General features: G+C 44.1%; 1 protein-coding gene across 1 annotated transcript in view; it reads right to left on the reverse strand.

Moving 5' to 3' along the window:
• Nucleotides 1–6,575: 6,575 nt before the first annotated feature.
• The window catches only part of Kpnb1 (karyopherin (importin) beta 1), a 28,183-nt gene continuing 10,909 nt past the window's right edge, over nt 6,576–23,849 (reverse strand). The window contains exons 9-22 of the mRNA NM_008379.3: nt 22,615–22,716; nt 19,919–20,143; nt 18,388–18,579; nt 16,768–16,898; nt 16,014–16,161; nt 15,731–15,802; nt 14,416–14,560; nt 12,913–12,995; nt 12,242–12,349; nt 11,819–11,962; nt 11,591–11,696; nt 10,780–10,894; nt 10,219–10,380; nt 6,576–9,547 (exon numbers count right to left, since the gene is read on the reverse strand). Of these exons, the coding sequence (NP_032405.3) occupies nt 9,547; nt 10,219–10,380; nt 10,780–10,894; nt 11,591–11,696; nt 11,819–11,962; nt 12,242–12,349; nt 12,913–12,995; nt 14,416–14,560; nt 15,731–15,802; nt 16,014–16,161; nt 16,768–16,898; nt 18,388–18,579; nt 19,919–20,143; nt 22,615–22,716 (1,734 nt within the window). The 3' untranslated portion in view covers nt 6,576–9,546. The remainder of the gene's footprint in view (nt 9,548–10,218; nt 10,381–10,779; nt 10,895–11,590; nt 11,697–11,818; nt 11,963–12,241; nt 12,350–12,912; nt 12,996–14,415; nt 14,561–15,730; nt 15,803–16,013; nt 16,162–16,767; nt 16,899–18,387; nt 18,580–19,918; nt 20,144–22,614; nt 22,717–23,849) is intronic.

Here is a 23,849-nt window from a genome sequence, read left to right on the forward strand (position 1 = left end):
CCTAGGCTCTAGGTGGCTGGGGGCAAAAGCCCCAAAGAATTAGATGAAACCTGAAAACTTGCCCTGGCCCTGATTCCAGCATATTCTGTTTCTAGTTCTTGTTCATGTCAGACAGTTCTGAGGACAAGAGCTCATCCCAGACCATGGTCACTACATTGTTCAATAAAATAAAATTATTTGGGGGCGTGTTTTGAGACATAGCTTCACTCTGTGGCATCAAGTGAGAAGCAGTCTTCCTGTTTCAGCTTACTTCTTCAGCGAGAGGATTGTCTGACTTTTAACAAAAATCTCTCAAACATCCATGACATACTGGACACTGAAAATAAGAAGTGTGCTCTTTTTTGCTCTCATGGAACTTAAAATCTGGTAGAACAAATACAAAAAAAAAAAGGAATTTATAATTAAAACAAGTTGGCCAGGTACAGGCCTGTAATCCTAGCATTTGGGAGACAGAAGTAGGTAGGTCTCTGAGTACAAGGCCAGCCTGAGCTACAGAGTGAGTTCCAGGATGGCCTGGGCTACACAGAGAAACCCTGTCTTGGAAAAATAAAAATAAAAAGCTGGAGGCTGGGTATGACGGTGCTTACTTTTGATCCCAGCACCTGGGAAGCAGCAGCAGTCAGATTAAAGGAAGTTGAGGGTGATGACCTCCGTCTGTAAATCTCATATTGGGAGTCGCTGGGCTAGGTGGTAAAGTCTCAAAAAGCAAGGGCTAAGAGAGCAGTCAGTGACAGGGCTCTTCCTGAGTGTGAATGTAAGGTGCTGGGGCAAGGGAGGAGTAAGCAAGGCATGGCTTCAGGGTTGTCTAGGAAGAGCCACAGATGACATGGCCTTGGAGGTAAATCCTGGAGGATTAGAAGGCATGTTCTGAAGAACTGAGTGAATAGAGGAACAAAACTGCGAGACTTCAGTTACTTCACTTCTCTGAGAGAGCTGGGTTTGCTCTAAGTCCTTCTAAGAACCATGAAACCAGCTAGGCTCCTCTTCTGGAGGGGACAGGAGAGAATCAGTGGAGTGGAAAGGGTAAGGGGGGGCAGCTAAGATAGAAGAGGGAGCTGTGTTGGGCACTAGTCAGTCTGAAACCTTCCTAACTGGCCTTCTCGGGTATGGCAAGAGAGGGAGACACTGCTGAAGCAGAGCTCTGGCAAGTAACCCTCCTGGAAGCCATGAGGAGAGCCTTTCTCCCACTCCCACGCCTCTTGCTCTGCAGAAACTTTTGTCTTTCCTGTCCCATTCTTGCCTGAAACGGAGGAAGAAGCGGCATTAGGCTGAATCAAAACCAGATGACTCAAATCGCTGGCGGGTAAAATTGATTAGATGTATGTGACAGTGCCACCTTTGACGCCACACTTCCAGGCCTCAGGAAGTCAGGGACACTGTGGAACCATCACGGGCCATCATGGGTAGCTGCTGGGTCCTGTGGACAGAGGTGAGGCAGTGGGGGAAGTCATTCCTGCACTGACTTCACACTCTTTTCCTCAGAGATTGTGCAGCACCACAGAGCAGCCACAGCCTCTGGGGCTGGGCTTTTGGGGGAGATGTGGTATGTTGTAGAGCCGTTTCACAACTGTCTCATTTTCTCAAAAACAATGTTTATTTTTATCCAAAGTCAAAGTTATTCATGTCCATGTTGCGGGGACACACCTGGGCATTTGTGCATGCTAGGCAACTGCCTGACCACTGAGCACATCCCCAGCATCCCAAACAAAATTACCCCAGTGGTATGTGCTACTAGCCCCAACTACTTGGGAGGCTGAGACTGGAGGATTATGAATTCAAGCCCAGGCTGGGTGGCTGACACCGATTCTTCTTTTTATGATTGATTTATTTTATTTGAGTATACTGTACCTGTCTTCAGACACACCAGAAGAGGGCATCAGATCACCATTACAGATGGTTGTGAGTCACCATGTGGTTGCTGGGATTTGAACTCAGGACCTGTAGTAGAGCAGTCAGTGCTCTTAACCACTGAGCCATCTCTCCAGCCCCCGACTGACAGACACCCTTGTTACCTCTGAAATAACAAAAAAATAAATCTGGACATACTAGATTATAGTATCTATAATCCAACAGTCAGGAGGCTAAGGCAAGAAAAGAGTTGAAAACCTGCCTGGCAGGATTTCGAGAGACGCAGAGGCCATTAAAAGCACTGTTGCTCTTCCAGAGGTCCTGTGTTCAATTCCTAGCACCCACATGATGGCTCACAACCATCTGTAACTACAGTCCCATAGGATCCAATGCCCTCTTCTGGTGTGCAGATATACATACAGGCAAGACATTCCTATCTATAAAATACATACATAAATACATCTTGAAGAAATAAAAACATGCCTGGATTACATAACAAAGATTCAAATGAGCCTGGGCTTGTTAAATTAAATGAAAATAGGGACCGTGCACAGATAGGGGCTGGAAGATGGCTTGTTCATTAAGAGCACTGGCTGTTCTTCAGAGGACCAGGACCAGTTTCCAGTACTCACATGGTGCTTCTAACTCCAGTTCCAGGGAATCCAACACCCTCTTCTGGCTTTTCCCAGCACCAACCATGTATATGGTACACGTAAAAATAATCATGTGGTACACATGCACACATACATACACACACACACATACATACATACATACATACACACACATACACACACACACACACACACACACACACACACATACATGCAATAAAAATCTAAAAGTAAAAGGCAGGGTTAGAGAGATGAATCAGTGATTAGGAACACTTGTTCTTCCATTAAGATCCAGGTTTTGCCAGGCTTGGTGGCGCACACCTTTAATCCTAGCACTTGGGAGGCAGAGGCAGGCAGATTTCAGAGTTCGAGGCCAGCCTGGTCTACAAAGAGAGTTCCAGGACAGTCAGGGCTATACAGAGAAACCCTGTCTCGAAAAAACAAAACCAAAACAACCCCCCCCCCCAAAAAAGATCCAGGTTTTGGGCTGGAGAAATGACTCAGTAGTTAAGAGCACTGCCTGCTCTTCCAGAGGTCCTGAGTTCAATTCCCAGCAACTACACGGTGGCTCTCAACCGTCGGTAATGGGATCTGATGCCCTCTTCTGGTGTGCCTGAAGACACAGTGTACTCATATACATGAAATAATTAAATCTTAAAAACAAACAAACAAACAAACCAACCCCAGATTTCATTCCCTGGACTCACCCAGTGGTTCACAACTATCTGTAACTCCAGTTTCAGGAAGCCAATGCTCTCTTATGGCCTCCTTGGGCAACAGAGAAGCATTTTGTATACAGACACACACACAGGCAAAACATGAACATACTTAAGTTAAAAATACTTCAATTTTTTAAAAAGAAAAATTTTAAATGAGAGATAGCTAAGCTGGGTAGTGGCAGTGCAGGGCTTTAATCCCAGTACTCAGGAGACAGAGGCAGATGGCTCTCTGTAAAGTCAAGGCCAGCCTGGTCTAGAGTAAGAGTGAGTTCCAGGACAGCTAGGGCTACATAGAGAAACCCGGCCTGGAAAAACCAAAAAGAAAGTTTTATTAAGTTATTGAATACCTGTGTTAATTGCCCATTAATATGAGCCCAACAGGAAATAGATCTGGGGGCTTAGCTCAGCTTACTATGTATCCTCAGTGCCTTTAGGGTCTGATATTCATCATTCGATTGATTGGCTATCTAATTTATGTTCTAAGTCTTGTAAAATTCCTATGCCTTCTCTTTCAATGAAATGTTTTACAAAGAAACTGAGGAATAAAAAGAGCTAATTGGGGAACTGGGGAGATGGCTCAGTGGTTAAGAGCACTGATTGCTCTTCCAGAGGTCCTAAGTTAACTCCTGGCATCCACACGTTGGCTCATACCCATCTGTACTGAGATCTGATGCCCTCTTCTGGTGTGCCTGTACTCATATAAATATATTTTTTAAAGGTCTGACTGTCTCACTAGAGGGTGGTACTCAGTAAAGAACACGGACTGCCACTGCTATGGAGAAGTTACCCAGAGTCTGAGTCTCTCATCCCCAGGATTAGGACAGGTTATCTCCCTGTCTGCATCCAGACCTCAGGCCGGTAGGGAGAGCTGAAATGCATGAAGACAGCTCAGCTTCGGGATACATGTGGCCAAGGAGCACTTGGAAAAGAAAGGTTGCCCAGGCAGGCCTCACAGGTTTCCCATCTGGGCTGCACTGTGCAGAACCCGCAGACGGGGCTGGGAGTTACGAAGTGCCACTTACTCAGCAGCCCTCTGGCCTTCCTGCCTACCAGGCACCATAGACTATTTCAAGACGCTTCTGCCTCAGAGGGGAAGTGGAGCAGAAGTAGAGATGGTTTAGTTCAGACTTCAAATAGTAAGAAAGTTGACCCCCCTTTGGCACCCCTAGTGAATTGAGTTTGGCAGTTATACAACAGTGTACAATAGCTCATTGCCTGGCTTGAGGCAGGATGATAGCCAGTTCCCAAGGCAGTATTAGCCACCCACAATCCTCTGAAACTACTTACAGGGGATATGATGTTCTCTAGCTTCCTAAAGGTATCTCAATGTGTATCTGCATGCTTGTGGTGCACATAAATACATGCAGCCTGACACATGTACACATAGAGATCATCTTTTTGCTTCTAGAAGACTGCACCTCACTAGGTCACCCTGGCTGTCTTAGAACTATGTAGAGTTGAACTCATAGATTTGTCTCTCTGCCTCCTGAGTTCAGGGGTTAAAGGTATGCACTTACATATGCAGCAAGAGAATATTTATCTTTAAAGTTTTATATGAGCGTTTTGCCTACAAGTGTGCACCTGGTGCCAAGAGGGCATCCGAGCTTCTGAGAATTGAGTTACAGATGATTGTGAGCCACCGTTCAGGTGCTTGAGAATTCAACCCAGGTCCTCTGGAAAAAAACAGCCATCTCTCCAGCCCCAAGTCTTAATAAAAGAGACCCACATTTGTAGTTTTCCGCTCATGATAACACACATCTGTAATCATAGCACTCCAGATGCCAAAATCTCAAGCTTGAGATCAACCCAGCAATGTAGTAGGTCCTGTATCACACCATTAACAACTTAGACAACATTATGATCTTACTGTATTATCTGACTGTGTGTGTGTGTGTGTGCGCGCAGGTCAGAGGAATGGATTCTATCCTTCTATCACGGCATCTAGCTGAATGAACTCAGGCTGTCAGGTTTAATGTAGCAAGTGCCTTTACCCCACTGAGACATCTTGTTGCCCTAACACAAAAAGCAGTTCTCAAAGGTATAAAATAATTCTCACTGCAGAGTTAAGACTATAAAAAGCCTTGGGACTGGATTTGAAAAATACCCATACTCAGTACACAGATTCTGGGGGGCAAGGGGAAGCTGACAAAGTTCTTAGCTCCTGTGTTCTCAGCTGTAAAATGGGATTAAAATAGTACCTTCATTACAACATGAATGACATGTAGTGTCTGCGAGGCAGTTTTGGGCCTGACATTTTATGACATGTATAATCTAAAGTTGAAACTGGAATGATTATATGTGGAAGAGTTGAGTCTTTTGACTTAGGAGTGCATTAAATGCAAATGAGTACAACAATTAGCCATACTGGTGATGCCTGAACACTGACCAACCCCGCTGTCATTGCTTCACTTTACTCAAGTTTAAGAGGCTATTCAGAGGGGTGGGCACATTAATATTAGCACACACCTTTGATCCCAGCACTTGGGAGACAGAGGCAGGTGACTCTTCTGGGTTCAAGACCTGCCTGTTTCTACAAAGTGAGTTCCAATCTACAGAGAAAGTAGAAAAATATAAAACAAACTACATTAGCAAACTTACATGATAGTGGAAAAAAGCCAACCACCAATGAGTAAACAAGTTTAAGACACATTTAGATGGTGCTTGGGAAAAAGCAGCTAAACAGCTGTGATGCAGGTAGAAGTCTTCAGGGTGGTCCCACACTCTGGTTCCCTGTCACCTTAGTCTAGCAACCTTACTCTGCTCCTTACACTGAGAAGACAGGAAGGTTGCTGTGACAGTCAGGATGCTGGTTTTCATTTCAGGTTGAGTGGGGACCATTCAAGTGACTGTCACACTGTAGTCAAGAACTTCCTTGACAGCAGTCTCAACTGAAAGCACACCTGGTTTGTGGCCAATGGCTGTGGCTTGTGACAAATTGCTCTCATACAGTAATCTCCACAATCATAAGACACAGCTGTTCCTCCTGCACACAGTCATTCCCATTTCTACTTTTGATTATGACATCTGGAGAGAGTAGTATATACAGGCTAGGTGTCAGAGCTTCCGTATGGAGTATGCAGTATGGAGGGCCACATGCAAGTTACTTTAAAAGAGGACAGTTAAGTCAGCAGGTATCACTGTTAGTCAAAAGGAGGGAGGAAAAGATCCAGTTAAATACAAGGTTCAGGAAAGAGAAACTGGCCGTTGTTGCAGGCTAAACAGGAAGTTTGGGTGGGCACTGACACTGGGGTCTTAGGCAGAGGACAACCGCCCCACATCCTCCTCAGTTTGCCAGCAGGGTGCACACACACACATATACACACTCTCTCCAGCTTCTTCCAAACCACACCTCACTGACACAGCAGTGACATCTGAAACAAAGAACGAAGCAGCAAAATGTTGAAAATAAAAATAAAGCGGACTTTATTCAGAAGATAAAGGTGGTGGTATCAGTTTTGGTTAATAAAGTTGGGCTCAAGTGTTTTAACAGGTCTTTAATGCCTTCACAGACTGGCATGCCAAGGGCATTCTGAATGCCAATTACAGATTGATGCTATCAAAGTGGATGGAATTTGAACTTCTTCTAAAGTCAAACTACACACATCTTAAAATAGTAAGTAAGGAGACTGCTTGGTTCTGAACATTAGAACACCATACTGAGCAAGTCCCTCCACTTCTCCAGTCCCTAAGGCAGGATCACAGTTGCCTCTGACAGCTAAATCTTCAACATTTCAACAGAGAGGGAGGACTGGGGGTAACTGAGAAAAATGAAAAGCAAAATTAACCAATGTAATTGGTGCAGGCAGATGCCACTTGTGGCAAACCCAAGTCTATCCGATGCCCATTTTCTTCACATTTGCACTGACATCTTCCCAAGCAGACGGTAACTACATTCTTGAAGGAATGTGCCAAGACTCAGGGTGGGGAAGGCCCAGACAGTGAGTGGACAGAATGCATTTCGCATTCATTTGCCTTATGTGGTACGAACTGATTAAGGACAGACACCCAAACCATAGAAAACAGTAGCTGAAGGTAACTAAAAGAGGATTAAAATGCGTAACCAGTGCAGAATAGAACAGCAAGGCACCAAGACCACAATCCAATCAGCCCATTTCCTCCTCTCGAGCACTGAATGCATCTGGGAGAAAGGATTAGTAACAGCACTTGTCAACTGCTTCCCTGGAACAGAACACGACAAAACACAGGCAAGGTCTTGTTTTCATCAGGGTTCTCGGTGTACTTCATCCTCTGCTGTCTCGCTAAGCAGCCCACACAGGACAGAAATGGGTAGCACTGAGGAATGATCACATTGTTTTTCCTTTCCCCCAATATTTCTGCCCCCTTCCCTAAGCCCTGTTCCAACCCTATCTAGTATCAGGAATGGTTAGTAAATCTGAAAAAAACAGCTAAGATGGAAACAAGGCGTTCAGAGGCCTGGGCTTCTCCCGAGGGCTTGGACTCCTAGAGAGCTTTGCTCATAATGGAGCATTTCTCCTTCAAATACTTTTTTTGTACACTGGTTCACAGATCAGATCGGCACTTTGACTCTGAACCTGGCACCAAAAGGCACAATATCTGATACCCTGTAAAGAGCTACTACAGACGCTGCATTTCGTACGGACAGGCAAGCGGAGCCAATCCCACTTAGGAACAGGCTCAGGCAGGGAGGGGATGAAAGGAGCACGGGAGAAACCTAAGCCAATACCTTTGACTACAATGGAAATGGAAATGGGAATGAGGGTCTTGTGTTTCTTCCACACTACCAGGAAGCAATAAAAACTTCCTCGGTGTCTACTGTTTTTTAAAGCAGCATATTCAAAACGCCAGCTAATCTCCTACTATCTGCACGAGCCAAGAGGGCCAGCTTACTGAAATGCTTTCTTATTGCTGAAAGACTCTAAAACTCAGGGTGCCTTGTTCCCTTGTAAAAGGAAAAATAATTCTGATTTATTATAATCACAGCACACCACACTTTAAAAAATTACTAAAGCGTGCGAGCAGGGTCACCATCTGACACCATTTTACTAATCTTCAACTTCAGTGGAAAAATAGAGCCTTCTTCCTGGTGCCATTTTCATCACAACAGTTGTATTTAGTGTGTGTGTATGCTGTGTATACGGATACACACACACTGTCTTAGTGGTTAGTTGGTTTGGAGTGCAGCAAGAGACCAATACCGCATTGCAGTCAGTCAAAGAAAGGGACAGAAGGCCAAGCAGTTTCCAAATGGTTATTTTATCAGATCGTTCAACATTAAATTTTCGTCATTTGCAATTCAAAATAGTTACCTGAAGTTTGCGGTTTTGAGTGTATTTACTTTTATTGTACATTTGTTTTCTAAACTCTTTGGCACAGTTTTCTGGGGGCATTCCGACTGCCACAATACAAGTCAGGAGAGAGCTTGTTTATGATGCCAATTTCAAGCATTTAAATTTTGGTTTGGGTTGTGGCTTTTTCTGTCTTTGAAGTCTGCATTTTCTTTGTAACAACTGTACTTTTATTTTCTATATCCTCTAACTCCAGAGTTCTCCTTTCTCCCCCCTCCCCCCATAGCTACATTCACAGCTGAACCATAGTACAGGAAAGGCGCCTTGATGAAAAGATCAGGACAGGAGCGCTGACCATTCGTCAGTGTTTTCCCTAGAGTAATTAAAATGAAACCAAACCAAACCTAAACAGCGTCTTTCCTCATTTAAAAAAAAAACACGTCTCTTGTGCTGCATCAGTAGCCAGAACTTCAGTTAGTTTATGAAATGCAACATCAAACCCCTTTGTTTTCTGGGAAAAAGAAACTGCAATGACTTGAAGTTGAGAATGTGGGTACCGCCTCACTCACACACACTCATTCTCAGACTGTGAAATCCCCCACGCGCCTTCTCAAGGGCACATAGACAGTACCAAGTGCAACGGTACAGTGAAGGTGGGCTCAAGACCCGGGCTCCATCTTTCTCCTCAGTAGCAGGGGCCAGGCTGCCTTTCACAACACAGCCCCACAGGTGAACCCAGGTCCTCCTCTCCCAAATCAGTCACCCATTCGGCACCGGCCAAGACAGGAAAGCTAGTTCTAGCCTTCCCTGGGAAGAGACAGCTTTTTTGTTTTTAATAAGTAAGTAAATCCATTGTTTCTCTGTTCCAAGATGGCTGATGTTATGTTTTCTACAAACTCAGTGCTTACTTAGCTCATGTCTAACAGCGCTGCTGCTGTTGGCTGTGGCAGGATTTTCAGTGTGGTGTTTTCAAGCCTCACTCACTCATCCTCTCATTCCCAAGCATTCAGCATCCGTGCACACTCCTCACTTCCGGGTTTTTCAAAAGATTGGAGATTTCCAGTGGGGGTCTCAGGTCATCATCCCAGTGGTACCAGATCTAAAAACAAAAGGACGAAGAGGTCAACTCTGAGGTCATATGTATCCCCAACTCCTACAACCAAGTAGCCCAAAGCTAAAAATGGGACCCATCAAGTCTTAAAGATTGATTATTTTTCTTCTCTTCCTTTGTTCTGTATACCTGCTGCCATATATAAGCATATATTGTAGTGCAGTGGTAAATGTGCTTACTTCAATTTGTGATGTCCTGAGTTCAATTTCCAGAAACCAAGCAAATAAATGGTCATGCAAGGCCATACATACACGGAGGTGCACGCCTTTAAACCCAGCACTCAGGAGGGAGAGACAAAGGCAGGTGTCTGACTTTGAGGCCAGTCTAATCTACAAAGCAGTATCTAGGCTAGCAGACTACAAAAAGACCCTCCACTCTGCACAAATAAAAAAGGACATGGAGGAGTAGAAAGAGAACAAATATGGGAACATTTTATTAGGTTCCAAAGTATTTTCAGTGTCTTGGTCAGTGAGTTGTGTTGTCGTTCAACACAAGGACTCAAATATATGGCTTAGAAATATTTGTCTGGCTGTGTCTGGCTGCCTGCTCAAACACAGGTACCAAAAAGTGTGTAGCCAAAATACCAGTAGGCAGCGAATATTAGAAATCCTATAGAACATAAACCCTCCTGAGACCTGAGAGTGCAGACAAGAGCTTACCAAGCCTGGTTCTTCAGTTTCCTCAGTTCCTTGGTTGCCCACGTAGCGAGGGTCTTTGCTTTGTTAGTCTTCGATCTCCGCCCTTCAGTTAATAGTTCATGGATCATTGGCCTAGCTTCTACTAACTTCAGTACATCCTTCCCGAAGGCTGTACACAAGTCCCTGTGCAAAACAAACACCCACGAATGACTGAGTGAGGCAACTCTATGTTTCTTAGCATCCATTCGCTTCTTAAAAATTGTTTGTAAGAGATTTCTGGAATCAATTGGGCAAATCAGTTCAAGATTTGCCCAAGGCTGTAGCTCACTGAGTGTGATGGTACAACCCTGTAATGTCAGAAATCAAGGAAGAAGCTGACAAGGATCATGAATTCAATGTCAACACGGGCCACATAGCAAGACCTTCTCAAAAAAAGGGAAATTGCACTAGGCCTTTGAGCTGTAAAGCTATGTCCCAGTATAGCCTCAGGGTCTCAGAAGAGCTATATGGTAGCCCCGGCTCAGTGGGTAAAGCTGCCTGCTGTTAAATCCCCAGGACCCACATGGAAAAAGAATAACTTACCCTATCAGACCAGCAGCACAGGCTACCACTCCGTCCGTATGATCCTCATCTCCAGCAATGTGATCAATAAAAGACAAAATAAATTCTACTCTGGGCTGTACCAGCATTACATCCGCTATAAAGGAAAGAGGAGGTCTGATGAAACTGTCCATGTCAGACAGGACTCTGTCTCTTCTCAATATGTCCCTGTCACTCTACCCCAATGGAAAGATTCCTACTGGGCAGCCAACTAAACACGGCATTAACAAAAGTTACTTTTCAGTTTAGAAGGATACCCTTCAAATGCAGAGGAGAGAAATACCCCTTCTGTGATCAGGTAGGACATAAGACCTTTTTGTGGTACTGAAGAATGGAATAGATGCAAGCCTTACACACCGTGGGGAAGTATTCCCACGACACTGAGTTGCATCCCAGGAGTGGAACACAGAATGAACAACCTCCACTGGGGGCTTTAGCTGCTCAACACCTGCTGCCCGCAATCGGCAGAGAGTACTGGCACTTCTGCCCTTTCCCTCAAAGCAAGCCAGCTAGAAGCATGATTCAGGTAGAGCTTTGCTACCATACCATGTAGCCCTGGGCTTGATCCCCTACAACCCCGCCCATAGGAGAAAAAAGCATAGCAAAGTAGAAGGATGCAGAAATATAATGTCTATATATCCCCTCCCCCAAACCACTCTCTTCATTAGGGCGATTGTTTCTCTCCCCATATGTAGCAGGTACTAGTTCACCAATGAGCTACAAAGGTAGATGCAGCTCACTGGCCCTGTGCACCCTGGTCAGTGGATTTTGGGAGCTGGGCTATATACTCAACGGTGTACGTTTTCCTGATCTCCCTTCAATCCCTGGACGATTCCCGTATAAGCTTCCAAGCAGCTTTCTCTTAGCTCATTCAGATAATCCACCATGTCAAAGTCTGACTGGAAGACAAAAGAACAAAACCTCGGTCATATTGGCCATTTTAAGAGGTACACCTATAAAGTCTTCTCAGACTTCTATTCAAAGTGGTCTTTAAAGCGCATCAGGACAGTTCCAAGCTTACCTTGTCAACCTGGGCTTGGGAGGCCTGCTGTAGAGTATTCAATACAACCTCTAAGTATTTTTTAAACTCTCCACCAATGGCAAGAGCAATATCACCAAACACAGACAGAATCTGTGGCTTCACAGACCTGTGGACATTCTCATTCTAACAAGGAAAAAAGAAAAAGGAAACTTAGAAACACCAAATCTTATCTGCTCTGAAGATGCAAGAAACTTGAGAGAAAAAAATTGAGTTACTGCTGGATAGAGAAATCGTATATTTAGAACATATTCCTTTAATTAATTTTGTTACTTTGGATATGTCTATAAAAATAAACAATTCTATTCTTCACAAGCTAGCAGATAGTGCTCGAGGAACCTACAGCCCCTGCCACGGCCTGACAGTTCCTTCCAAGACTGGCTAATTAGACTGCAGACTGCTTACCCCCAAGTTCTCCAGGAGCAGCTGCATCACCTCGTCACAGAAAGGCAAGATGTTAGACTGCAGGGCTCGGCACAAGTCTCCAACTAAGCCAACAGCTGCCAAACATACCTGCAAAGAACCAAGGGAGAGATCATCCCAACAGAAGAGGCTGCTAGCAAGACAGCTTGATTATTTAAACGTCTCTCATAATTATGTGAACCAGAGTCAAGATGAGAACATCGAATAAATAAAATAAAGCATCCTTCCCTGGTGGACATTATGTAGCTTTCACCAGATTCAGCAAGGCAGTGGCCTTGTGAGGGCCACAGGAAAGGAAGATGGTGGCAGACATGGAAACAGTGCTGCTCTTTAGGGCAGTGATCACATAACTTGGCAGCTGCCCTGTAATTAGGACCATTCAGGCAGTCGTCTTGTAACCTTTACCTGGCAACCCACTGTCTTTTCACAGACTACCTCCAGTGCAGACGGTAAGGCTACAAATAATGCAGAAGCAGGCCCACTGGGCTTGGACCTGACTTTGTCTGTGCTCTTCTACTCTGTGACAGAGCATGATTCTGAGGTGTGGGATGCAGCTCAGCGTCTACATCAGCGGGCGCCAAGCTCCAGATCTCAGTCTCAACAATATGGAACAATCAAAGCCCACAGAGACTGTTCTCAAGAGCATATCCTACCTGGTACTCAGCATAATTTTTCAGTCCAATGCCCAGGAATGGTTTAAAGGCCTCCATGTACTTGAGGAATTCACCACCCAACACTGTCAATGGAACAAACACAGGACATAATGTGAGTCAAAGAACTCAATCAGTGCTCAAAAAGTTAGCCAAGTGTTAGTATTTCTATAGGGGAGGCATTCAAATGGTCTCATGTTAGCCTAACTGCTGGAAGTTTCATAACTGCTGGAAGGGCCAAATTCAAATGCCTTAGAAAAAATGCCAATGCTCCTCAGAACGAGATTTTACTGTAACTAAAAGACCAAAAGTTAGCATGGATGTTGAGGAAAGGCCAGCAACACTGCTTCATATCCCCTCCTCCCTCCACTGGAAGCCAGCCTCCAAACAAGGTCTTCTACTCAACTGCAGCAAGGATGTAACAAGCCACAGCCAGGAAAAGTAGCAGAAAGGCAGGTGGAACCCCATGGTCTAGTACTTGTCTAAGATAGGCAAGGCCCTGGGTTCAATCCACAGCACAGAGAGAATGGGGAAAGGCAGGCAGAGCCTAGTCCACAGCAACAGGAGTGGGACTCACTCAACCCACCCAGCACTCTAGTGTTTTGTGTCTGTGTGTGTAAAGATGTGTGCAGGATCCAGAGGCTATAGAGGAAGATATAGGTATTTGTAAGCCACCCCATCTGGGTGCTGGAGTCAAAATCTGGTTCTCTGTAAGAGCAGCAAGCACTCGTAGCCATTCAGACACTTCTAGCGCGTTTTGTTATTTTGAGGCCTCATTCCATAGCTGAGGTGCCACCAGAACTCAAAATCTGTATAAAAGTACAGGAATGTGGTTACCCTTAGTTGTGGACACAGGCTCTTTATTCCAGAAACGGGACTGGTCCTCAGAAAAGTGGTCCTTAAATAATGGCCTTAGTACTAGTCACCTCTGATAAAGCATTCCAGAGTTACAATGTGTTCTTTTAATATGCTTCAGATGCCTTAATCAAAGCAATTCTGTATGGTCAGACAAAATAATAATAATAATAATAATAATAATAATAATAATAATAATAATAATAATAATAATAGGGCTGGAGAGATGGCTTAGCAATTAAGGACACTGGCTACTCTTCCAGAGGTCCGGAGTTCAATTCCCAGCAACCACATGGTGGCTCTCAACCATCTGTAATGGGATGCCCTCTTCAGGTGTGTCTGAAGTCAGCTATAGTATACTCTCTACATAAAATAAATAAATCTTAAAAAAATAATAATAACAGAAGGAGGAGGAGGAAGATGAGAAGAAGAGAAGAAGAAAAAAAGAAATTACTAAGATTCAGGTTCATCTGCCCCATGATCAATCAACCCAAATCCAAAGCATTATAGTCCACACTCAAAGGTATCAAGGCAGGAATGAGACCGGAGTATTTCTTCTGTTTCCTCAGCCCTCAACAAGAGAAAACCTTAATAAAAAAGCAAGGTGCTGTTCAAGGGAAAAGAAACCTGATAGAATGCTTGCTCACTGACCTTCCACCAGTGTGCTAACTGCCATCAGGGCATCTTCTTGCACTCCCCCAGACCCAGCTGTGCTTTGGAACATCCTTAACAGGGAGGCCATGACCACATCAGAGATCTGCAGAGCATCTTGATGCTGCACTTTCCGGAGAACATTCTGTGAAATGAACAAGAATTGGGATCTGGTCACTGAAATCTTCAAATCAGAACACTACACATTTCTCTAAAAAAATAAAATATTAAGTCCCTCACTATTATTTTGAAAATGCCAAATGACATTTTCTGCAAGACACATGCAAACAGCTGCAACCCAACATTAATTGCAATGATCTCTCTATTCTCCAATTCACTGTGCCTGACAACCTTCTACACCCCAACTCCTTCCATGTCCATAGACCTTATGAAAACTGTTCTTGAGTTTGCATTATCTAAAGTAACAGGATCATCTCTATCTTTAGTTTGTTGAGAAAGCTGTAACACCATGCTTCAAAATATGACATCTGAGCCAGGCAGCCAGAGCTGAGTGCAGGCCTTTAATCCCAGCACTCAGGAAGAGGGGTTCATAGCTAAGTCAACAGCTGAGTGTTACTGAATAATAACACCCAGGGGCTACGTATGTCTCAGAAGTCCCCATGTTCTCCTTTTGCTGATAGAAAAGGAGTAAGCAGAAAGTGACATTTTATTTCAGTTTTCCCAGTAACTATTAATTAGAATCTCCTGAATAAAAAGCACTATAAACACCCCATCAGAGACGGTTTCAAAAGATGACCAAGTTTAAGCCTCCTGACCTTAGCCCCAGCGACATACTTTTAACTAAATAAGCCCTATGAGACCCAGCTCCAGCCAGACAAATCCGGGTAAGAGCTGTCCACACAAGAAAGGTGCACAGAAAGAAGAAGAGAATATTCTGGGGCATCTTCATCACCACAAACGACAGATTAGACCTTCTAGGATAGACAAAAAAGTAATTTCCCTTCAGTCAGAGAGAGGACAGCCCCTAGTCAGAATGGTCTCACTACTTTACAGCTGTGTGGCCATGAATCTGTAACAATGATAAAATGATTCTGCTCCTTTCTGGTGCTGAGGAGGTTAAGGATTCGAGAAGGCTCAGTTCTTAAGAGCACTGCCTGGTCTTCCAGAGGATCTGGCTTCAATTCCCAGCACCACAAGATAGCTTACGACCATTTGTATCTCCGGTGTTAAGAGACTCAGTGTCCTTTTCTGGCTTCTTGGGCAACCCCATGGACATGGGACACAGACATACATGTAGGCAAAACACCCACACGTGTAAAACAAAAGCAAAAGGAGAGAGATGATGCCATCCTACCTGAAGAGTCGCGCAGAGTAGAGACTGGAGGTCATTGAACTGGATTCTGTCGGATGTGCTCTGGATATGGGACTGAAGGAAAAGAACAAACAGTGCTCTAGTGAAACCTCCACTGCTGATGTCAGCTGAGCCTCTGCAATGTAACAGGGAGCAGCACGCTGAGAGCTTTTTGGGTTTGGGTGATGGTGATTAAACCTCCGAGCATGGTCAAGGGCAAAAGCACTTTTGTGTGCATCCAAAGCTTTGCCACCTTGCCCAGGATAAAACACTGCAGTCGCCTCACCTCCATCTGAAGCACCTGCTGCAGCCGTTCCATAATGACCAGGGTGGTCTTCTGCACGGCAGGGTAACAATCCTTGGCACTGTTCTTTACGATTTCCATGAGAGACTCATACGCAGAGCTTCTCAGGTTATTCTGGTGTCCATCGGGTCTACAAGGACGCAATGCAAGTCAGGCCTCAGCCAAGAAGGGATAAAGGGGCTCATAAAGCAGACAACAGTTTCCCAAAAATAAAACCAGAGGTTGGGGATGCAGTTCAGAGACATTACCTATCACAAATAACTGTAAATAGGATGCAAAAATGGTTGGTAGCTGGGTGTGGTGGTGCACACCTTCAACCCCTTTGGGGCCAGCATGAGTTCCAGTATAGCCAGGGCTACATAGAGGAACCCTATCTCAAAAAACAAAAAACCAACCAGCAAACCAAAGAAACAAAAATCACGGGAACTGCCGGGCGTGGTGGCACTCGGGAGGCAGAGGCAGGCGGATTTCTGAGTTCAAGGCCAGCCTGGTCTACAGAAAGAGTTCCAAGACAGCCAGAGCTACACAGAGAAACCCTGTCTCGAAAAACCATTAAAAAAAAAACTCATGGGAGCGAGTGTTAGTCTAGATACCACACCCTCCCTAGCTCTCTCGTGGTTACCAAACCCTCTCCTCAGTTCTGAAAAGAGCAGGCTTCCTTTCTGTGGTCCCAGTGCCTCACTCTCCAGCAACAGCAGTGAGGGGTGCATCACGGGCTCCAGTGGGTATCAATTACCTGTCGGTGGTCTCCAATAGCTTCTGAACTATAAGTTCAAAGGAAGAAGACAGACAATAGGTGGCTGGTTCTTCTTGATCATCAGCTACATCTGCAGCTTCATACGCAGCTTCAGCCAGACTGGAAAAAGCCTGGAATGTAGAGATTTAAGATTTTGTTTGTTTGTTGTTGTTTTTCGAGACAGGGTTTCTCTGTGTAGCCCTGGCTGTCCTGGAACTCACTTTGTAGACCAGGCTGCCTCGAACTCAGAAATCCACCTGCCTCTGCCTTCCGAGTGCTGGGATTAAAGGCATGCACCACCACGCCAGTTTAAGATTAGTCTTAAGAGAAGCCCACTACAGGATTCTCTCATTGCCCCACCCGCTTTAAGATAATCTAAAGGATCAGACAGTGATGGCGCTCGCCTTTACTCCGAGCACTTTGAGAGGCAGAGGCAGGGGGATCTCTGAGTTTTGAGGGGGTGGGGAGAGGCAGCCTAGTTGCCAGAGCTATCTCTGTTTTGAAGAAAAAAGATCACTGAGAAAAGCAGTTCATTTCTCAGCACCCATATCAGGCAATTCACAACTGGTTCTAACGCCAGCTTCAGTAGATCTGAGGGAAGGAAAAACAAGAGGCTCTATTTCCCAACAGGTTCTTGAGACAACTCCTAATGCAATGTGGTCTACCAGGGAAACCACTAGAGACTCCATGCCTGGGAATCTATTAGGAAATGGTCATGTATTTATTTGACTACGAGTATTATAATTCTATGTGGATGTAGCTGTGCTAATAAACTTTAAAAACATGTATACATAAGCATCCACTCATAATTTCTGGGCTAGATAGTGAGACCCTGTCTCCAAATAAATAATAATGAAGATGATGAAAATTTAAGTATGGGAGAGCACACTTGCTGTCCTGCAGAGAGGATCCAGGTTTAGTCCCGAGCACCCACAGTTGGCTTACAACTACACGTAATTCCAGTTCCAGGGGTTGGAACCAGCCAGATACAAGGAATATATAAATGCATACAGACCAAACACTCATATACCTCAAGTATTTATACTGTGGATGCCTAGTCATCTGCCCAGCTCTCTAAGTGGCAGAATTCTTTTACTAAGGCCTACCATTTCCTATTCTTACACTCTTAAAAAAGGATTTTAGCCGGGTGATGGAAGCAGAGGCAGGCAGATCTCTGTGAGTTCAAGACCTGTCTCGTCTACAGACTGAGTTCTAAGACAGTCGGGGCTATATAGAAAAACTGTCTCAAACACACACAGACCACAGGATTTTAGCCCCACTCCTCCTTTCCCAAACTCTATCCCCAGTAAGTTACACAGCCTACAGAGTCAGCACAGAGGCTGCCTACCCCCTTTGGCTTTCATCCCTGTCTTTTTCCTTGTTATAAAAACAAAAAACCCCATTTAAACAAAGCTTTTCATCTAAAAACAAGCATAGGAGTACAGCAGGTGCAGTCCAAGTGCTCTGGGAACGAATCGGAGTACAGTTCCCTCTGGCTTCTCAAGACATTAAGAGACAGAACTCAGAGCACGCCTTTCAATGAGACAAGTAACCTTTCTCTCCCACACCTCCTAATGGCTCGGACAAGCTCCTGCCTTCACCAGGAAGAAAATCCCTTACCCAGCACACATTTGAAGCCACCCTGGGCTCAGCACTGAGGCCCTCAATCAGACACTGTAAAAGGGGTGCCAGGTAGACATCGTTGATGGCGGCTTCAGGCAGCAGCTCACAGATCCTGCCCACAGTCCACGCTGTTGTGTCTCGAACAACTACACTGGGGTCTTTCATTAGTTCTATTAGGGTGGGCATAGCCTGTAAATACAATAAAGCAAAACAAAAGGAATTCATAACGACTATCATTCAGAAGAAATACTCACGGGCATTGTGGCACATGCCTGTATCTGCAGCACTTGGGATCTAAGGGCAGCGAAGGGCACCCGTGGCTAGTATGTGTTATGTATGTACCAGGTTTGATGCCAGCCTGAGTTACAAAGACCTCATGTGAAATAGTAACAATCCCTGGCCCCATATAATGATAGAATGTTCTTAGATCCTTTGTAAAACAAAATAATAACAGTAAACAAAACAGTTTAAAATGTTCTTTCCCTTCACCAAATTCCATATATGATTCAAGATTGTAGTGGATACTTTCAAGCAGTCTATATGGAACAGGTAAAGACAAGAAGTGATCACAGTGGCACTGGCTTCTATCCTGACAGACTCAGTTCTTTATGCACAAAATTAAATTACCATGAGCTCTTCTGTCATTTATACCAGCAAAATAAAAATATTTCCATAAGAAAGACTACATTACATAATGTAAATTTTGTTCAAAGACTAGAATAATACCATTAAAAATTATAGAAATGGGGGGGTGAGCCTATCTACCCAACACTTGGGTAGTGGAAGTAGAAAAATCTGGAGTTCAAGGCCAGCATCACCCCACATCCTGATTTAAGGCCCAACACACAGGACCCTAAACAAACAAACAAACAAACAAACAAACAAACAAACACAGAGTAAATGGCTAAGCACTGCACAGTATAATTCCCATTTGCTTAGAAGGCTGAGTGAAGACATTCGTTGTGAGCCCTGGAGCTCAGAGCTAGTGGATATGGCAGCACTCACAGGCTGAGGCAGTAGGCTACCCTGGGATATATGTGGAGGCTCTCCAGTCCAAAAGCAACAGGAAAATGCTTACAATGTAGCATTTAAAAAAAAGAAAATAAGAAAAGATCCTGGTAAGACAATCTTCATAGTGAGAGCTCCATATCCTGCTCTCCAAAAATTACAGAAAACAAGTGCTAAGTTAAGAGATATAAGGTAAAGCCTTTTCTTTTTTTCAAGTTTCTTGGTCATGACTAAATTTTAAAAGTTATATATTTCACCATTAATGACAAGAAACTATACTAAGACAGGAAATGTATTGCATAGCATAGGATGGTCTCACTATTATCCAGTTAAGGGTGGCACCCTTGAGCAACTGACCTGTTAATCCCCACAAGAATGTGTGATTTGGGTTTGTAGGCCTGTGCTACGAACCATTCAATTATTTGGAAATCTTTGTGATTATTTAGAGTCACACATATATTACATGTGCGCACTCTCCACCCCCATTCCATTTCAAATCTAAAACTTCCCCGGGCTTTACCTGTATGACTAATGGTTTCAGTTGATTAGGCTCTGGTCCTTCCAAGATACTGCCAAAAGCCATCACTGCTGCATCCCGGTATCGCCAGTCAGGGTTCTTGATGTGCTCTTTAATAAAGGGAAGGACATGCGGCACAATGTCATCTTCACAGCAGGTGGACAGGAGCATGAGGCACACCCCAGCTGCTTTGCAAGGGTTCCAGTCATCGTCGTCATCGTTTTCATCCTGGTGACAGATGTGGCACTACGTAAGCTTTGCTTTGCTTTTTTTTTTTTTTTTTTTTTTTTTTGAGACAGGATTTCTCTGTGTAGCCCTGGCTGTCCTGCAACCAGGCTGGCCTCAAACTCAGAAATCCACCTGTCTCTGCCTCCCCAGTGCTGGGATTAAAGGCGTGCGCCACCACGCCCAGCCTAAGTAAGCTTTTCTTGCAATGAATTCACTTAGAAGGCTTGCTATATACTCCCAAGTATCATTAGAGCTTAATCAGGGAGTAAAATATAAAACACTGATTTAAAAAAACAAAAAACTTTTTTCACATTTCATCACAGCATAACCTACGTCACCCCAAGAAACAGATGGAAGAATACAATTATCATGTACAATAGAATTAAGAAACCTCCACTACCTATAAGAATGCCCAGGCTGGTGGAGCACACCTGTAAAAGTAAGACTTAAGAGCCTGAGGAAAGAGGACTATCTTAGTTTGAGACTAACCAGGTGTACAACGATCCTGTCTCAAACCAACAGCAGGTGGAAATGTAGCTGTTGGTAGAGGGCTTGCAAAGCCTGAGACTGGTTGTCAACAATACATATAGCAGCCATGCTACAACACCCCTGTAACTCCAACACTGGTAGGTGGAAAAAGGGTCAAAGTATATATCAAGTTTGAGATAAGCCTGTGATACATGCAACCCTGTCTCAAAAAAGAAAAAAAAAAAGTCTGTTCAGGAGGAAAAAATATAGCAAATATATTCAAAAGTAAAGGCATTCCTGGTAAGCATTGCAGATGCTGGAGAGATGTAGAGGGGCTTGTCTTCAATAGCTACTAGCTCCAGACCTGATACCCTCTCTAGGCCTCCAAGAATAGCAGCCACACAAATGGTGTACAGACATATGGAAGCAACACACACAGAGACATACATTTAAAAAAAAGGGTCAAAGCTATTAAACTTGCATATTCCTAACAAACTCTGAGACTGATATGCACCGAGAAACATGTACATTCCGGCACAGAATACTTCACAGCTCAGAGTCACACAGGACACTGCGAGATTCTCTTAGTAACAGTTCATAAACATGATAACAGGAAACAATGCAATGGATAAAGTGAGGAGAGCAGTGGTATAAAATCCAGTGCTCATGAGACCTCTGGCTGCCTTTAGTCCCAGCACTCAGGAGGCAGAGACAGGTGGAACTCTGTGCTCCAGGTCAGCATGGGGTACAAAGTGGAGTTCCAGGACAGTCAGGGCTACACAGAGAAACCCTGCCTCAAAAAGCTTAAACAAGCCAGGCGTGGTGGCACATGCCTTTAATCCCAGCACTTGAGAGGCAGAGGCAGGCAAATCTCTGAGTTTGAGGCCAGCATACTCTACAGAGTGAGTTCCAGGACAGCCAGGGCTACACAGAGAAAACCTATCTCAAAAAACAAAACAAAACAAAAAAAAAGCTTAAACAAAACAAAAAAACCTAAGAATGTTGTATGTACCCATCACTTAGATCTTCAAGACAGCTTTGATTTTGATTTTGTAATGAACCTTTCTTTGTGAATTTTAGGCCAGTCTGGTCTACAGAATTCCAGGAAAGCAAAGGCTACTCAGAGAAATTCTGTCTTAAGAAAATAGAACAAAAAGACAACTTGCTCTTGTTTACAAATATGAATGAATGTGTTTAAAATATGTGTATGCATGTGTCTGTGAAGGCAGGCCAGAAATACAGGTCTTCCTGGAGTTGGCAGCTGTAGCTACTTGAGTCCAGTACTCACTCTCAACCCCTGAGCCATCACTTAGCCATTGTAATGAATAATAACTGACATGGAAGGCTTTGGATTAGGTTCCAGGGTTCTTTTGACAGATCTCACTAGGTAGCCAAGTGAATTTGAATTTCTGATCCTCCCACCTCCAGATCCTAGTGTTAGGATCACAGGCACACACCTTGTTTTAGGTGGCCCTGAAGACCTAACCTCAGGGCTTCATACATGATGGTGGGTAAGCACTCTGCCACTGAGCTCAAATTCCCAGCCCCTAACAAGTATTTTTCATGGGTTAAGAGTCCTTTTTTGGATGTGTCCAACTTTATTCGTTTTTAAAAATACATACATAAATCCAATGATTTCATGAAACTATTGCAGATACTAAAACAGACTTTTAAGAGCCCTATAGGTAGCATATCAATTCTACTTTTTCTTTTTCTTCTTTGAAGCAGAGGGAACAGGTGCATGCCAGGCAAGCTTCCTGCTACTACCCACAACCTATCTTTATTGGAACTTATACAAAACACATGTTTCATGAGTATAAATGCTATAGCATTCATGAAATCACAGCAATGCAAGGTTTGTTCACAACCAAAATGTTTGAAACACTCAGGCACAACTCAGTGGCTCAGCTCAGCTAGTCCCAAGTTGAGTCATCCACAACAGATGGCGCCAACGTCATGCATGGAAGCTGTTCCCTACGGAACCAACCAGTCTAGAGGCTCACCTGTTTAGTCAGTGTCTGTGTGAGGATGGGCACCAAGTACTGCAGTGCTCCCTTGGCGTAAAATTTGCTGGTGTGCTCCGGGGGGCGTCCTTGCTCTGCTGCCTGAGGAGAAACACAAAGTACACAAGTTGTTATGATGAATGCTACGACCTACAGTAAGAACGACAGCAGGTATATAATGCCAGGGTTGTGTTCGCTGTGGTATTTGGAGCTGGTGGCCATACTCTGATCAACGTCAGCATTATGTAGCACACATATGCAGATCTATGCACCACGTTCCTGTATATTAAAGGACCATGCCTACTTTTAGAACTACATTCTTAGACTGGGGATGAACCTCAGTTGCTACAGTGCTTCTCTTGCGTGTGCAAAGCCTGTGGTTTAGTCCCCAACACTGCACAAGTCAGTGGGAGATGATCCATACTTAGCAGATGGGAGACAGAATCAGAAACTCAGGGTCATCCCTGAATACATTAAAAAGAAAAAAACTATTAATAACCTGACATCTAGTGCTAGAAAGATAACCCAGTCTAGTAAAATGTTTGCAAAGTTTCCTGTCCAGATCGCACATGAGAAAACTGTGTGCTGCCCGACACAGTGGTGCATGCTTTCAACAGCACTTGACAGGCAGTGGGACACATGAGCTCTAGGACAGCTAGAGCTACATAGTCAGACCCTGTTTTAAAAACAAAACAGAAAACAACTGGCTATGATTTACAAGTTCATAATCCTAGCACTACAGTGCAGAGAGAGTAGAGTCCTAGGCTCACTGGCTACCAGCCCCACCAGCAAGCCCCAAGTCCTATGAAACAAGTTCTCAAAAAACCCCCAGGGCTGGTGAGATGGCTCAGTGGGTAAGAGCATCCGACTGCTCTTCCAAAGTTCTGGAGTTCAAATCCCAGCAACCACATGGTGGCTCACAACCATCCGTAACGAGATCTGACTCCCTCTTCTGGAGTGTCTGAAGACAGCTACAGTGTATTTACATATAATTAATTAATTAATTAATTAAAACAAAAACAAAAACAAGATGGATAGGAACACCTGAGGCTGTTCTGTATTTTCAAAACACACAGGAAATGTATATGAAAAATCAACTAAGTCTGATATACAGTGCTTTTTTGGCTCACGAGATACACAAGGGTCACTCAAGATAAAGTTGCTCAAGGTCCCCAGTCAGAGACACCCTTTCCCCATAGCTGACTACTTCTCCAGAGCTGGTAAGTTGTCAATTA

Source organism: Mus musculus, chromosome 11, assembly GCF_000001635.26.
Source record: "Mus musculus strain C57BL/6J chromosome 11, GRCm38.p6 C57BL/6J".
Lineage (NCBI taxonomy): Eukaryota > Metazoa > Chordata > Mammalia > Rodentia > Muridae > Mus > Mus musculus.